This window comes from Pomacea canaliculata, linkage group LG2 (genome assembly GCF_003073045.1).
Source record: "Pomacea canaliculata isolate SZHN2017 linkage group LG2, ASM307304v1, whole genome shotgun sequence".
Classification (NCBI taxonomy): domain Eukaryota; kingdom Metazoa; phylum Mollusca; class Gastropoda; order Architaenioglossa; family Ampullariidae; genus Pomacea; species Pomacea canaliculata.
The window spans coordinates 25,269,487-25,287,293 of record NC_037591.1 but is presented as its reverse complement, the minus strand read 5'-3'; the positions used below and the strand labels follow the sequence as shown (position 1 = coordinate 25,287,293).

Here is a 17,807-nt window from a genome sequence, read left to right as displayed (position 1 = left end):
AGTAAAGTACACATTGAGACTTCAATCGTCGCGAAGATAAAGCTCTTACTTCCTCCCGACCATTCCCATCAGGCAAGGCGTGAGTCAGGTGGGCGATTAAGTGGAAGGGGCTTTGGGCTAATCAAAGATTCATAGACAAGATTACGGCTCAGTGGGATCGAGATTATTTCTAAGCCGACAATATTGCGACCACGTGGGCGGCACGGCTAGGACAGCGCTGGCAAAACCGTTAGCAACATGTGAGGACAGTGAACACGTGTCTGCACAGTCTTGTGGATTTATAGCCACTCTGTTTTTATTGGCTTAACTTCGTTCCCAATTATCTAAACAGCTGGGAAAGTGCTGCTCTCATAATCGTTAATTTATTTGATATTCATTGTTAAATCTTTTCCGTTGAGGGGGCGAAAAGAGAGAGCCGCAGTTGCAGAACCATTATATGTGCATCACAGCAAGGCTGTGACTGAGATGACCAGATGATGAGGATTGAATGTGTGAAGAAGAGGAAAAGCTCTGAATATTGAATTTGTGTGTGTGTGTGGGTTAGAGTGCGTTCACTATTTTCGCCTGAGCGTTAAAATAAAAACGACTGAGAAATAGAATAATTTAAGTAAGCGCGCGCTTGCTCTCTCTCATTGTTTCTTTCCTTCGTCCAGTTGCCTGTGTGGCTGGCTGTGTGGCTGGCGGGCAAGAATGGTGGGATTGTGAGGAGCACAGCAACAATGACCGCATGCATGTCTGGCATCAAGGTTGCCAGTGTCGTGCAGGTACAGAGCCGCCTTGTGGACTCGCAGGAGGCAGGGATGCGCCGAGAGATTAGGCAAGGGTTCAGCCAATCTCATCGCCCCCATGGTACCAATCTGTACCCTCCTATCATCTACCCGACCCTCCGCACACGCACGCATACACTGCCGTCAGACGTGTAGTGCCACACATTGCCACATTGTCCCTCGTGGCGCCTCGGAGAGAACGAGTCTGTGCTCGTGCTCTGGATGAGTTTTTTTTTTTTTTTGGTGGGGGGAATTAAATGCTTCTGTGATAATTGGGTATATCGATGTCTAAGTATTTCAAAGTGGATTTCGTGTTGTTTTTTATTCGTTACTCGCAGTGAGATTTTTCACACGAAGGCTTCCACAGCTGGAACACTGACCTCCCTCTGCACTTTCCACAGTTTGGCTTTTTTCCTTTTCTAATCTTTTCGGAGTAACCTCACCCATCATCGGCATCAGCTGGCAGAAGCTCAGCTCCGTTAACCGTCAGAAAGAAAGAAAATACTTGAGGTTTCGGTGTCTCCAAAGGTCACCTCAACTTTGCTAAAGGAGTGGGGTGGGTACACTTAACGAGACAGAGGAGCTTTCAAGCTTCTGGTTCTTTAGTCTGTTGAGCGGTTTCTGTTGGTGTTGTCGGATTGGAAAGCAGACAACGACCCTTTCTTGTGTCAGCTTTCCCCACAGATCACGGGTTCTTTATTCCCCCTTACCCCCCTTCACCAATTTCTTCTAACTTTATTGTATTTTAACCACCCACCCAGAGGAATACATTTACCTTTATCTAATGTGCCGTGGGATCACCGTGCTTTACAAGATTTACAAATTAAATGGCAGTGTAAGTGATCCCACCCCTTTATCAAAATATCATGCTAAACAAAGGACGGAAATATTTGTTGTGATTGTGAGCGACTTTCCAAAGAAGAGAGATGAGAAGCTCAGTCGTGCATGTAAGGTGGCCTGAGGATGTGAGGCTGCTTCCTGCAGAAAGTGAAACTGGAGATAACCGGTTTCTGCTTTTGTGAGCGTAAGTGTTCTCGAATTCTCTGTGACTCAGCCTGGCAACGCCAAGCCTGCCCGCAGGCAGCAAGGGTAGAGTGGCGGGTGGAGGAGGAGGAGGAGGAGGCCCCATCGATCAGTCTTGTAGCCTGACGGTCAGCCGACACTCAGGTGCATGACTCGCACCCGGAGGTGCGGGCTGGGCTCTGGCAGTGCAGGAGACAGGGGCTGGAAATGCAGGTGAAGATGCATGACTCACTGCGGGTCGATCCGACTTGTACATCCCGATCCGACCTCAAACAGTGGTTTTTCCAGAACGAACTTTGCTGAGTGCCATCAGTAGGGTGTGTTGTGTGTGTTCACGCACGCGCAGATGGAATATAGGGGATCTGCATTTATTTTTAACATATAGACAGATCAAGGCACTTTGTATAAAGGACAGAGTAATTTTTTGTGGACGACCATTCTCTAAATCATGGTCTCGCCATGTCTTCTCGCGGGCTTATGGCCGTTGGTTTACGGGGCTTAGCATCTTTATCACTCACTTTATTCCGCGCTTTTCACTACAACCGTTTTCTTAAGTGGACGGCATAGGCTAGTGCGATCCGCTGCTTCATAAACCACAGTCTTTAGTTCCATCCCCAGTCACCTCCTCCCTTGTGCCAACAACACGGGGCAGAAATATGACATAATCTCCTCGCCACGGAGGCAGTTCTTTTGTGTAGAAGGAAGCTGAGTGTAGAGCGAGCATCAGCTGGCATCGTGCTGGCGAGATGAGCAAACAAAAGGCCGTTGACACGGGCGGGAGAGACGAGGCAGGGTGCTAGGTGTGTAGGGGGCAGGTATGGTTAGTGGTGATGGAATTACGATGGTTGTAGCTGATGAAGATGACAAAGAGTTGACGCTGATATCGGTGACACGAACCCACGAGCAGTTGGGTGAGTCGCGAGGGAGGCACATCATCCGGGTGCACCAGGTCACCCAGAGTATCATTGGTTGGCGCGGTGTTGTTGGTATTCCACCGGATCTCAAGATGTCCTTCCTGTCTGCTGCTGCTGCTTCCTCGTCGTCTCCGCTGTTCTTTCCCAACTTCATCTTTATCCTCGTGTGATTTATGTCGTTATTTGAACGGCTTAGCTATCGGCAGCAGATGATGCCAAAGTGTCCCCCCTTTTTTTTTCTTCTTTTAAAAAAGAAAACACATAGATTGACAGTGTTTATCTGTGATGTTTTTGAGATTTCTCAGTTTTTATAGGTGGCTCACTGGGCTCTTTGTGTGAGGGAAAGGGGAGGGGGTGAGAGAACTGACTAGATCGTGTTGCTGTATTTAAAGACTTTCTATTTATAGTTGATTTCCAATTATTTCTGACCGTATCATGACTCGACCTCGGACTTCCTTTATCCAAATATTAATTTCCAGGACTTGTAGACAGGTTCTCCTGTCACGAAGTCTACAGCCCAGTTCGTTTTGCCGCCACCGCAGTCTATACCTCCCTCCTCTACTCCGCTCTCAGCCACCACCCCCTCACTCATCGTTTTCGAAAAAGGCCTTAAGGGGAGCGAAGTTGAGACTTCCACCATAGCGCAGTAATTACCAGCAAAGTAGAAAATCATATTTTCTGAAGGCAAAGGACAGACTTTAGTACCTGGGTAATTGCTGCCGGAGCCACTGATGAGGACTGAGAGAGGCTTGGAGTCTTGACACACCGTCCTCAGGCAGTACGAGAGGAAGGGACTGGAGTGGAGGACCTGGCGGGGACGGGGAGAGGCAAGTACAGTCGGAGGGGTTTAACGGGTGTAGGCTGTTCCCGCTTCAGGGGAACCCCCCTTCCCTGGTAGATCAAAGAAACTTTTTTCTCTCTAATTTGACGGTGGAATGTTCTGGCTGAATCTTGTCTTGGACAGCGCACACAAAGTGGCTTGGCATTGTAGCGGGCTTGGCGTCTACCGGGCAGCAAGGGGGGAGAGGGAGGGCGTGTTTGGGATTTCTTGGCTGAACAACAGTCTTGACGGTGGTGAAGAGTCGTGCAACACCATCCGAGACTTTGGTGCCAGAGGCAGGAAGTGAAGGCGAGTGCAGTTTTCTGGGAGAAAAATGTTTAATCGGCGTGAAAGGTTTGTTGCCTCAAACATGGCTACACTCTCCTGCTCTCTCACACGTGCGCGCTTTCCAAAACGTCTGGTTTGAACCACGTGATTCTGGCGCAGGTCTGATGTGCCATCACTCTGCAAGAGGTGCCTTCCCAACACATACATCAGTTTGTCCCTACCTGGGAAGGTCACATAGACATTCAGATCCTTCTACTTACCGAAGGGTCTTTGCACGCTCTCTCTCTCTCTGTTTTGGTCTTAGACCCGGGTGTAGGGCACCTTGTTACTGGACCTCCTTCCGATCGTGTTTAAAACGCCCTGTCAACTACTAGTTACTGCCCCTACCAATGGGCATATCTTTCTATCCAATTTTGTCGACCTGCCTCCAAGAGCAGACAGACGGAGCAGGCAATAACGCCGACGAGGGCAGCACCGAGCTCCTCTACACGCGCGCCGTTCTCTGCCCGCGGCTCTAGGCTCCTCGCCAGCTGGGCCCCCACAGGCCGAGCCACCGGGGCAGCAGGCTGATTAGAAGTGTTTTGTATAGATTCTGTCCATCGATCTGGGTCGGGGGTAAGGAGAGGAGGGGAGGTTGAGAGCGAGAGCGAGGTCCCAAGGAAAGAGAGACTGGAACACGTGACAACGCAGGCAAGATGGCTGCCGTTGTCGCCCTTTTGTGTGTGTGTGGCCGAGATGGTTATTGCGTATGCGAGAGGCGTTTCCCGTTAATGTTTACTATGAATAATATATTTATCCTATCAGAAGATACGGCTGGTGTATGTGTGTGTCCGAGTCAATTGCGCATTTTTCAGGAGGAAGAGAAATACTATCAACGGATGAAGGGAAAAGAAGCATCCATCTTTCATCCTTTCCGTTTATGCTCATCAAGATCTAAATCACAAGGATAAAGTTTATCGGTTGGAACTGTACGAGGATGCGAGAAGTTGTGACCACCCAGAAAGACAAAATGACAAAAAAAAAAAAAAAATTCCTTTTTCTGTACTAGCCAAAATCGGATGTTGATACATGAAATTCTTACTGTGGTTGTAAGCGAAAAAGATTTATTTCAAGGGATACATCTTTTGGAACATAAAGTTCTGAGTCAGACTATTACCAAAATGGCCGCCATGTCCTGACTAACCGTAGTGAAGATGACTGACGGCAGTTAGCCTCCCTCGCAGACCTGTCTGTAGGCAGTGGAGTGCTTCGATAACAGTGGTAAGAGGACAGGTCAGTCGATGATTACAGAGCAGTTGAAGGCGTTTGTCTGTCCGTCCTTGTGGGAGACATCCGCTGCTGGAACAAGAGCTGTAGCAGCTCGGATGCCAGAGCGAGGCTGCAGATGGATGAAAGTGGGGGAGAGAGGGGGGTGATGGAAGCTCGGGGAGCTGTGCAGCTTTTAGGTCCGAGAGCTTACACGTCTTAATTAATATTTCATTCTTTTGCGCTCGCTCGTGTGTCGTCGGGAGTCTTGACATAGGAGCCTCGCGCAGCCAGTAATGGAGGAAGGCGGGTTTGCTCAGGGATTGGTTCGAGTGAGACTGATGTTTCGAGTTAGATTGTTTTGAGCAAGACTTGTGTTTCCAGCCGCATCCTCTTTTTTTTCTGGCTTCCCTATACACTTCTTTGTGTGTGTGTGGCCTAGGAAGAAGTCCGTTGGCCTGTTGTGCGAGCTTTGTCTTCACACATAAAGTGAGGACTGTTAACTGATTGTCCTGGGAATGATGGTGGCATTTACTGCCGTTGAGGGTGCTTTGTGTTGCGGTGCGTCTAGGCTGCACTGATAAAAATGTTAGGTTCACATAAAACATTGTACATACCCGAGCAATGGCTTCCCCACGTCTAGACTAGTGGGACATGGACGGTGCTGCTTGTAGGCGTTATAAATGTACCTACACTTGTACAACGGTTTTGGTTGGTACACGAGAAATCACTGTTCACTGAGGTACTGTCTCATCCCAAGAACTGTAGCTATGTTAAATGCAGCAATATACAGCAGAACTGCTGCGCGTGCGCTGCGCGATTGTTTCCGTTGGCGCGCGTGTTTGTATTAGGACTATGCGATGGTGATCGCGCGCGCATGTTTGTAACTATTAGAGCGAGCCAGTCGGCGTTGCTTTCATCTTAGAAAAATTATACTTTCATTTAAAATGACAAAAGGTATGAGAACGATGTTTGACAAGAGTGGTTTATTTATTTATTTTTTGTTTATATTCCCAGTGTCATCCACTTAGTGTCTTCTCGATGGTCTTTCGTGATTCTTTCACACACGAACGCGTTCTGTTGTGTCTTCACACTGTATCGCTGTCATCTCCAAGTTTTTGGTCTTTCTTATCAGGTCACCATTCACTGTCGAGTCCTCGGTATGTGAAAAAAGCTTATTTTGAAGTCGATTGGATGAAGTGAGAGATATTCATCCTCCTGATTGAATTAGTCTGCAGTCGAAGGAAGAGTAAAGAGTGGCGACTCATTCAGTGCTTTTGCTTGACACTCTGTTTACACTCTTGTAGTTTAGACTACCTGATTCTTTACCTCAGAATGGCTTGTGACATTAAAACTACCTTCTCTAACACCAGATCGAAGTATTGTATTCCAAGTAATAAATTATGTTATTTCAACGCCAAATATCGAGTGACCGATGATTGAAGACTCATCTTTCAGTCACGGGTACTAAGAGTAATTTACTAACGTAAGAGTAATTTCGGTGCGAAGATAGTTAAAAAATTAATCTGTTGGATCGGCACGATGAACCAGGTTGTGTGATCATCTGTAATCAAAGCAAACATGGACAGAGAGACGAGGCCTACTCAAGAGGCAGGCTGTCTGATGTCAGATGTCGCAGCATGAAGCAACACGCGCAACTCACCCAGTTGCGGATGGATTTTGTTTTGTTTGGAGACTTGCTTGCAGTAACTGTCCTCAGTGCACGCAGGTCATTCACAAGTTCTGACACTCACTGCCCTGGCCTGGATGTCGTGTTCAATCATTTAAACCCTTTGCTTCAGTGGCTGAATGCTCAGTTTAGAAACTGCGTGTCTTATAGTCTCGTTGCTTTGTTGTGCCTGTTAATTTTGTTGAGTGACGTATAGCTTGTACACAATGACCACATGATCGTAGAATATTTTTTCGGAGGGAATTCAAAATAAAAAAAATGGTTCACAAAGCCAAAACAGCACTAGTGCGGACTAGTGCAGCCCCAATCATGTCATAATCATGCAGGTACACTAAAACATTTGGTCTGAAGTGAGCAAGAATATTAAGATCACAAAAATTTCGAAAACACAACGATTGGGTTGAAGTGGGGAGGAGGAGGAGTGTAAGGTGGTCAGTACTGTCAAATATAGAGCAATAATAGGAGGTCCACGTGCCTGGGTCACGCCAGCAGGAGCTGTGGGTGCTCAGCACGTGGTCCCCGAGAAGGGTAGAGTGGGTTTGCGGGGTGTGCTGACGGCACCATGTTGATGTTTGTGTGTTGCAGAAGACCGCAAGCTGTTTGTGGGCATGCTGAACAAGCAACAGACGGAGGAGGACGTACGCCAGTTGTTCCACCCTTACGGCTCCATCGAGGAGTGCACCATTCTTCGCGATCAGAACGGCAACAGCAAAGGTAAGGTGCAGAGCATCGTCGTCGTCATCATCATCTTCTCGATGACAGGAGTCTTCTGGAGAGAGTATGGGAAGGAGAGAGAGAGAAAGGAGAAAGCATTCAGAAGGAGCGGTGGCGGAAGTTCTAAACCCCAGAAGCTGTCAACAAGGAGATGCAACGTAAACTGCTCTCTGCCTATGATCCGTTTGAACGCACCTAGAGGAAAAATGCAAACTTCCGGTGTAGTACAGAAATAGCTGGTAAACCTGCTTGTGGGCCTTTTCTTTTCTTTTTTTGGTGGGGGAAGGGTGTTTTTCCTCCCCATCGACCGTGCGTGCTCGCTGCTGTTGTGTGTTTATGAAAATGTTCTGTATCAGTCGCGCGCAGTGAGCAGTATAAAAACGTGGCGAACGCCAGAGCGCGAGTGTATCCGCCATCTCCCAGGTGGAAGCAAAAATAGTGCATGGAGATTGTGCAAACACAACGCCGGGAGTCAGCAACACAAAGACCCTGTTCGTACCTCGGGTTTGTTATCGCCACTGGACGGGTGGAGGTATGCGCGAGCTGTGCCAGTGTGTGATAGCTGAGTTCATCTCCCCCCCCCCCTCCACCATTATTTCTCCATTTCCGCGCTCTACACATACATTCTCTCTCTCACACACATACACGAAATTCTCTACATCCCTGTTTAACCGCAAAATCAGATGGCGAAAAGTTAAAACAAATCCCTTATCAACTTTGTCGTTCACATTTTTCGCGTGATTAGACATGGATACCCGTCCACTCGGTGCTTCTGTCTGTGACCACGCAGCACCTGGACTTGCTGTCTCGTGTCCCCGTTGCCATCATTTTGCACAGGTAACGAGAATCAACGATTTTATGCCAGGTAATGACGAACGTGTAGCTGGAGGCTTTGCAAGTGAAAACAAACCGTTTGCTCTATATGACGTCAGGGGTCCGCCGCTCGTGCAGCCCGTAAATGTGTTTTCCCGGGTGGTTTGTGGAACTCCACTCACGGAACAGACTTGCTTGGTCGAGTTCCTGTGTTGAGATGAAACAGGATTAGGTGCAATCGCCGTGGAAAGCCTGCACAACAAATCGCTTTTCATCATCTGCACCTGGCTGTTCACCTGCTGACGGATTTGTCTTGCCTTTCTATTTCCCCCGGTGTGTGTTTGTGTGGGGGGATGGGAGAAGAAGGAGGGGGAGTAAGCGATAGTGATTCCCCTTATTTTTTTCAGAAGAAAGATGATAGTCATAAAAATGCTTTGAAAAGTTAAGGCAATTCTTTCCTCATGCTCTGCTGGCTATATTGATTTAATTTCTTTTTTTAAATAAAATTTCACGTGAAGATTCGGCTAGAGTTGCTAAGAAACCAGCCTTCTAGTTCGTGTTCAGATTCCCCGCGCACGTGCGTATGTCATGGTCCGGACGTCAAGCGAAGACCAGATCGAGAATATTCCAATAGTTAAATTAATAATCCGTGGTTCCTCTAAGCGAAAAGGGATGGGAGGAAAACATAAGGTTGGCAGAAGTCAGCGGCCATGCTTTATTTGAGATGCTTTTTTGAAGGAAGGGGCTTATGGGCGGGTGGTTGCGGAGGGTGAAGACGCTTGCACTGAAAGTCTTCGATCGATGTGCAGCGCTCCCGGCACCCGTGGGCTGCGCTGCTACAGCGGCCGCTCTCCGGGTCCAGCCGGTATGTTCAGGCGTGCCGCAGCAGCCACTGTCGCTCTGACACCTCCCGCTGCTGCTGCTGTGCTGCACAGGCCGCTGGCACATGCCCGCTGGCGGCTCTGGGATATAGACAGCGTGCGAGAGAGGGGGGCGAGAGTGCGTTCCTGCGATTCCGGATTCAGACATAGTAGGTAGGTGCCTCAATATCGTTGCCATGTGCCCCAAAACTAGCCCCCCAGCTCCCGTTTCCTGTATGTATCATTATATGATGGGTTAGCTGATTACTTTTGGGGGGGGGGAACGGGGGAGGGAGGGGTCATTGTTCAGGAAAAACTGTCAGGATAAAGCCGTGGATGGATGATGATAAGACGAGGTGGTACTTTAGCGAGGACTACATGATCTCCGCACGTCCTTTCCCTTGCTTCACACGTGCGTGTCTGTGCGCGCGTCTTTGCGTTTATGTGCGTGCGCGCGTGCGTTGCTGCTGGCGAGGTAGCGCGCGTGTCCAGTCACCCGCCTGTCATGAGGTGACTAACGTGTGACAGCGCTTAGTCATGACGCGCGGCGCCGGAGAGCGGTGACGCAGCCCGCCGTGCGTCTTGTCCTCCTCCTGGTGTGGGCCACACGCTCCCGGACATCGCCGTGTCTCTGCTGCTTACCTGTGCTCGGGAGAAGGTCATCACCGAGGCAGATTTTTTCCGCCGTCGTCCAGGTAAGCAGCACCAACCTCTGTTGATTTATCGAAACGCGATAAGACTGCGAGCTCTTGTTTCTGCCAGCAATGCCGCGCACACCTCGTATTTACCGATTCCTTTGTCTTCTGAAAGGGGTTGGCATTGCTGACTACCCGTGTTTTTTTTTTTAGTGTGATTACTTGGAGTAAATACTTGTATTTGATATCTTTGTGTGGTTTTTTTTATATAGTTTTTGTTGTTTCCAGGACAGACCACGTGGAAGAGTGTAGACTGTAGTGGAATGCCAGTAACAATGTTCCTATTAAAACCGACAGAAGTAGCTTTCTTTTGTCAGAAAGTTTATCATTTTTATTTGGGGACAAAGAAATCCCAGTGGCGTCTTTAGCTCGGTCTGAAGGCGAGAGATAGCTGAGGGCTTGGCATTGCAAACTGATTTCTTTGGCCGTGGAACCCGCGTGCGTCATGCTACCGAAATTTTGCTCGTCAGATATCCTCTTCGGCTTGGCTGTGGGGATGTTGTGGACAGTCGGGTGGAGAGCACTGTCCACGGGTGGCTTGAGAAAGCGGCGGCAGAGACACACTGTCTTCAGGACCGCACGATGCATTCCGCACGGCATTGCGATGCACGCTCACATGACGCGGAGAGCAAGGCCAATGTCAGACCACCGACTTACGGCCGCCATGCCAGGGGAAGATGATCGATACTCTGGCGGGAGACAATGTGACAAGAGTTATCGACCCGCTGCCAGCGGCAGACTTGAGCGAAGAGACTTGATGCCGGGTCTGGGGACTGGCAGGGGAGGCCAGGGCCAGGGCCACAGAACGGGGTTCACAGGCGGCGAGGTTTTCCTCCTCTCGGTCCAACTACGTCTTGTACAGTTTTTTATAGCCTGAGGTCGCTAACAGAGGAACGAAGCGATGATTTGCCTGAAAAATCTGAAGCTGGTGTTTGAAGTCTGTGCATTGGTGCTGTAGAACTGTTTTTGGTCAACAGGCATCGTGCTGTCAGTGGGTAAATCACTGCAGAGAGTATGTAGTGCGTACCAGTCACGTGGTTTGTTCATATTTAAGTGCTAGAACAAACAGCAGGTTTATATGGCAGGATATTCCTTTGCTGTTTCCAACGGTATTTGCCGTTTTCATGAAAATGCGTGTTAGTGGCACAAATAAACATGGCAGGGCATCGTGAATACAGCGACTATTAAGTCACGTGGACAGTTGTGCCGTACGCACGCGCGCTACCCGAGTCGCGTCAAGTAGCATTGGATTGTTCATACATTGACACAGGTAGAACATAGTTGTTATTGTACATTAACAAAGGTAGTAGCATCGCTGTGTTTTGTACATTAGCACCAGTAGAATACAATTCTTAACTGCATGTAAGTAAAGTAGCATTGATTGGCTGTGTACACTGAGTACATCTCACAACTTCCATGTGTGTGTGCGCTCACGGGCTCATCTTTATCGTCTGTTTCTTTGAGATACTGTTTATTATTCTTGGGAAACGTGTGATTTGGTTGTGAACATAAACTTTTGTGGATGGGTCTAGCGGGGAATAATTGTGAGACGACACGTGCTGTGAGATGGTTTGTTACAGACTGTGTTTGTGTATTTTGCAGGCTGTGCCTTTGTCAAATTCTCCTCTCACTCAGAAGCACAAGCTGCAATCAATGCTCTGCATGGAAGCCAGACTATGCCTGTGAGCACACTATCTCCTTACAACTTCGTCAGGGTGAGAGGGTGTGTGTGTTGGGGGGAGGGGACAGGGGAGGGGAGGGGTAGTGGCTGCGCTGATCGATTTGACTAGAGAGAGACTTTGCACGCGCCTCCAGCCCGGCTTTTCTTCAACCGAGGCTGAGCGGGTAGTGAGGTTGTGATGACCATTGTAGATTTTACACCCGACTAACCTTAACCCGTCAATTGTATATTGCCTAGTGTGCCTACCTTGGGATAACTTTAACATGACTGCCAAATATATGTATATAACATTCGATGGCGTAGATATGGTTAATGGTGCCAATCAAGGTCTGGGATGCAGCACACTTTTAAAAAAAAAATGACCGAGTTGATAAGTTCCAAAATTTGAGTGAATGCACCTCCGCTTCCAAGCTCAGGATACAATTGTCAAATACCACGGTGCACTAGAAAACATTACACACCAAAGAAAAGGACATTTCTGAGAAAGACAGTAGTTGAGCGGACGGGGAAGGGTGGTGAGACTTAGTTTAAAGTAGTCGCTTGGTTCTTTTATCTCCCCAACAGTAAATAAAATATTAAAAATAAGCAACACCAAGAAGCAAACCCGTGATTTGCTGTGTTGTGACTTCAGCAGCATGGGGAGTCACTGAAAGAATGCAAGCTTGGAAGTGTTATTTTCTTGTGTATTATGTGGTGGAGACTTTAATCCTTAAGTTAAATCTTGTCATTCTATGTTGCTATTAAATTGGACTAGATAATTATCTTTGAAATGTAAACAGAAGTTTCAATGTTGTGGGTGAGGGTCTATGATGAATAAGAAAGAAGAGCAGTTGACTGTTTGTATCATTTGTTCCTGTTTGTTGTTTACTGACGAACCTTTCATCCATGTTTTCAGGGAGCCTCATCCAGTTTAGTGGTGAAGTTTGCCGACACAGAAAAGGAAAGACAACTCCGCCGCATGCAGCAGATGGCAGGTCCACTCGGTCTCCTCAACCCCTTTGCCCTTTCTCAGATCGGTGGCGCCGCCTACAGCACTTTCCCACAGGTAAATGCAGGTGTCGTGAAGACCCAAGATGTGTTCGGTTCACCTGCTCTATGTCATTTCCATTTTTATTATTTTTTTAAGGGCTGGATACTAACCAGTCGTAGCCATCTTGGCATGGCGGCGGTGGATTGGGGTCCAGCTTGTGATGTGTATGTGTTCATGGGGTCATGAACTTCAATGCAGCCTCCAATCAGAATCCGTCGCTCATGTTTGATGAGGTTATTGTCCAGCCCAGACTGTTGTCGACATGTTTTATGTTGAATAGACATTGCACGAGAACTTCAACGGCCGGCTTCATATTTTGTTTCAGAAGTAGCCAACACTTAAGGTGGTCAAACATTTATAAAATGCAACCAAAGGCGCAACTTACGTGTTTTCACATACTTGCAAAGATTTTTTCTCAAAAATGTAATTTATATATTAATTTGCAAGTGTATATATATATATGTGTGTGTGTAGATAGTCTGTTGTCAGATTACTTAATTTTCCAAGAGAAATTAGAGACATGGAATATTAATTAATTAATTTTTTTATTTAGTTCAACATACAAGATAATATTGAATTAATTATTTAACGAAGTGTTATTTTACCATTGGCCAGAATGAACATCAGGTTGAAGTTTTCGTGCAAGAAGTGTGTTTCTTTGGTATGGAACTGCCTGAAATTGTACCTGATGAAGGCAAGAGCTTGGGCCGTCCACAAGCTTTTGCTACATTAAAAAATGTTTCATCTTCCTGTGCTCTTTCAGGTTTTATAAGCCACGTTGCTCTGACATTGGGCCATATGCTGTACACGTGTGGACTTGTTGTCTGAGTGTGGTGTGTCTGTGTATAGCGCAGTGAAAGGGGAAATTTTATTTTCACTTGGTATAAAGCTGTAATAATTAGATAAGAAATCTCAGGTCTTCTTAAATGAAAATATTTTTGAAGGAATGGGATAATCTGATAAAACATTATAAATGTATACAAATCGGACCGTCCATGACGCTCTGTTGTCACAGTGACCAGTAAAACAAAGATTTCCGTTTTCGTGAGAAACGAAATTTAAGAAATTCGATGCATTAGTTTCCAGCGGTGATGTTCTGTATAAAGATATATTTGGCTAGGGTCAGAGGTGATTGTGATTGATTGTGTGTGTGTAGGTGTGCACGTGATGACATTGTTCACACATGCATTTGAGTAAAGGATGGATGTTGGTGTGCCTGCTCCTGAACGACCAACAGATTGTAAATTTCTCATAGAAAGCAAAATTGCGATTGAGCATCGAATTTTCTTTGGAAATGCTGTTGTGAAAGATCTGGGCAGTAGGCGTGCAGTGGACGGGTCTGATTGTGTGTTTTGCCTCATTCCCTGTGTCCATTAGGTGGAGCAGCCGTATGAGCTGTCCCGCGTGGGGTCCTTCGACTCTCTCTCTCAGGTGACTATTCTTTGTTCCCTTCTTCTCCCGCTAATACGTGCGTCTAGTGGCTATGAATGCCCGACCCAAGCTATTCCAGCCTGCAGCTTCCACCCCTCCGCACCCTCCTGTCCCCTTCTGCCCGCATTCACTCTCCCTTCATAAAAAGACACTTTAACTTTATTACAATTTTATGTAGTGTTGTTTCCATTCCAGACTTGTGCAGTTTGAAAAAAATGTCTTTCCCTACCCGACCCCCTCCAACCCAAAAGAAAAAAAAAGAAAAAAAAAAGAGAAAAAACCAAAACCAAAAGAAACCCTACTAATTCAATCCTCTTTCCCTTGGGGTATGTCAGTGACATGGATCTTTGTCTTACAACTTAACCCGGGTGCCTTGCCTTGTACAGATGCCTTTTGATGCTGTCGCTAACAGTACTGACCAGCATGACTTGATTATATACGGGCTAGGAGTGGATGTTGGTGTGAAGGTGAAGAACAAAGTATTTTGCTTATGCCAGCTTCTAGTTTACAGCAGCACGATTGTCCCCACCCCACCCAGCCATCCCGTCCACGCCCCCGGTTTCCTACCCTTCTTCATTTCTTGTCTGTCTCGGTCAGCCTCCGCCAGTTAATGTGACCCTGTGGGAGGAAAAAACCAAATAAACGGAGGGTTCAGCTTCTTTCTTTTCTTGCATATGCTTTATATATACATAGACTGCAAACAGTCGGTGAGTGGGGTCACTTAATTGTCGCGTCCACTTTCTTACCTCTTGTAATCTCCCCTAGTCCTCGGAAGGTAGTGGCCCCCAGCACGCGGGAGGGCATCAGTAGGGCCCATCTGATTTATTTCTATTTTTTGTTATTAGCGCATCATGTAATGCAGAATATTGTGTTGTCTGTGTTGTGTGTGGGAAATAATGGGATGCACATATGTTGTAGCGTCAGATACATGTTTGGTGGTGCTACGTGTCTTTTTCACATAACGAATACATATTTTATATGTGTGTGTGTGTGTATATATATACGTTTGTATGGTTTTATGCCTTTCATGTTAGACTAGCATTTTTTTTACTAATTGCTGCAAACAACCATGTTTTAGTCGCCTTGAACACGTCTATTTCGTTTATGTTTTCTTTTCCTTAAACGACTTCTTTCCATCTTGTGAACACTTCTCTCAAAGAAAATCGTTTTTATTTACAGCAACAACAATAAAAATGCATAAATTAGTCCTGTTTCTATGTCATTTTTATGAAGATACACAGTGCTTCCTCAGTTTCTTTTATGTTGACGCAAACGAGTTGTCTTCCCCCTATTTCCGCCATCAGTTTGTCTTACCACCATTGTCCTTATTTTACTCACGCATTGCGGTTAAAGGTTACCATTCACCTGTTACAAAATAACAACTTTTGTTACTTCAGGCACTGAACGCAAGTATGAATTTCTTTCCCTGATACAGGGCTTGTAGCTTTGTACATATGGTGATGAAGTGGTATTGGTTTTTGTATCCTCCTTAAATTCCTCCCGTCTTCAAAAAGTTGTCTAAAGTGTTTAAGTCCACCGTGTTTTTAACTTGCGCAGAACCTGTCGGAAAGAGCCAGTATTTTGTAGGAGTAGTAGACCTCCGAAAGTCCAGTTTTTTTTAATTTTTCCTTCCACTACTAAGATGACTACAATTTCACCACTTTTGTATCAGATTTTATTTGTAAGAGTTTACACTTACTATCTAACCCCAGCATTTAAGTTCAGTTTTGAAATAAAACTAATAAAATATGTATTTGTTTGGCCACTCCTGTCTCCCATCTACCGCACCCCCACCTCACTCACCAAGAAAAACAAGAAAAGAAAACCCAAACCAAAAAAAAAAAAAAAAAAAAAGAAAAGAAAAGAAAAAAGACCTTGTAACACCGAAGCTCTTTACGATAGTTTTTGTCCAAGCTAAAAATCGTGGGAACAAGTATTTCGGATGATCGTTGCTAATAATCATGATATTTATAAATTTATTCCCCACAATATCCTTTATATTCTGTAGTACACTTCCACTATCATATACTAATTATATGTAGGTAAGGACGTAAAACGTATTAATTTGTGATGACCTGGAACAGTCATGACAACACTTCTTCACAGTGACCTGTGGAACTTTGTGTTGCAGTATTCTTCGCTCATGTATTCAGACACTGCTCTGTACCCGTGCAAAATCGAGGTACTGTACCCACGTATTTCTGGTCCATTATTGCATACAATGATAATATATTTATTTAGGGATCGTTAGTGTCATTGACAAGGAATATCTTAATTGCTTCATGTAAGAGCAAACGACTCTTGCGTGCATGTGAATGTGTGCGCGTGTGTGTATGTGTGTGTACGCGTGTGTGCGTGTGAATGGATAGAGAAGGAGAGCCCTCGGTGCAGCCTCGTGTCTTCAAGCTGCAGGGTGGACAGCGATTTGATACAGTTTGTACAGACGTGCAGGTCATCATTCGCGATGCCTGTCTCAAGAATTCTTGAATACCTGTAGGTGAAATCTTCGGTGTTGAGATGGTCGTCATCATGCGGCCCTTCAGACACGAGGCTGCACTGCAACCTTGTCATCAGTCATAATATATATAGTTATATATATATATACACAAAACACTGCTTCATAGCTCTGGCGTGAACGTTTTTCTAGGATTTAGACACTTCATGTAACACACCAACTGATTGAATAACCCCATTGAAGCAATTGTTAAACATCGTTACATTTTAGATATGTGTAGTTATTTAATATATAATGTATAATAATATATAAATGTAACAGATACAATTCGCAACATTTATAAAGTTTAAAAATACATGCACTCAGAATATCAAACTGCTAAAAGAGAGGTTTGGAAGAGAAACAAATGTTGGGTGGTCACTGGAGTATAAGTCTGCATTTTTATACTTGCATGCTCTTTGCCAGCTTGGTATGCTTTTTCTGTTTGTTCGTTTGTTTTCACGAGAAGGGAATGAATATGTATTTCACTTTTCTTTTCAATGCAAGCACTGTGTGGGTGACATGTAGCAATCTTTGGAGTCATTGCCATTTCATTGCTGTTGTGGCTTTATCACATGTTGGTATCATTGTTGTGATCACAGCTCTTGTCACTTTGCCTTGCCACACCATCTTGTGTTGCTGTCATGAGACACTAACTCTAATGTCAGACCCGCAGCCGCCGTGTACTTGTAGCAGTGACATCGAGAAGACATGATGGAATACCATGCCAGCTATACTACATTCCATTCTTTGACAAGCAGCTTTCATCTTGTTTACGACTGTTAGTTTTGCCTTAAACCTTTGTTCTACAATCAAATAAAAATCAACATACGGCTCCAAGGAATCGCATAAGCTCAGTAATCTGAGAGTTGTTTATTAAAAGAGGTTAAAGTAACATGTAAACACAAACTGTTCAAAGGGTCCAAGATGTAGTCCAGACATGTATTATCGAGACTTTGTAGAGACATGTGGAAGGATGGGTCACATAGGCATACAGGGATCCAAAGCAGATAAACAGCTCGCACCTCCTTGCAGCTTCTGATTTCTTCATGTAACTTTACCGTTGCCGCGCAGCTGCTTGTAAACAAATGATCTGAGCGCACTTTGTGAATGTTATCCTTTGAGGTGAAAATTGTGCTGATATGTGTTTGGCATACATGTTACTCCTGGCTTCCACACACCCACTTTTCCTCGCTTTGTCATTATTGCGTACTCAGGGCAGAAACAACAACAACAACAACAACAAAAACAACATCAACAAAAGCTAATTTTGTTATCCTTGCAGAATTTTGACCTTTTTTGGTTAATTTATTTTCTATGTTTTTGCCAACTGTCTGCCAGG

The 17,807-nt window shown here is 45.6% G+C and overlaps 1 protein-coding gene across 1 annotated transcript in view; it reads left to right on the top strand.

The window, feature by feature from the left end:
- The window catches only part of LOC112556494 (CUGBP Elav-like family member 3-B), a 204,510-nt gene that overhangs the window by 167,121 nt on the left and 19,582 nt on the right, over positions 1-17,807 (top strand). The window contains 5 exon segments of the mRNA XM_025225554.1: positions 7,333-7,461; positions 11,432-11,544; positions 12,406-12,555; positions 13,918-13,971; positions 16,103-16,153. Coding sequence (XP_025081339.1) covers positions 7,333-7,461; positions 11,432-11,544; positions 12,406-12,555; positions 13,918-13,971; positions 16,103-16,153 — 497 coding nt within the window.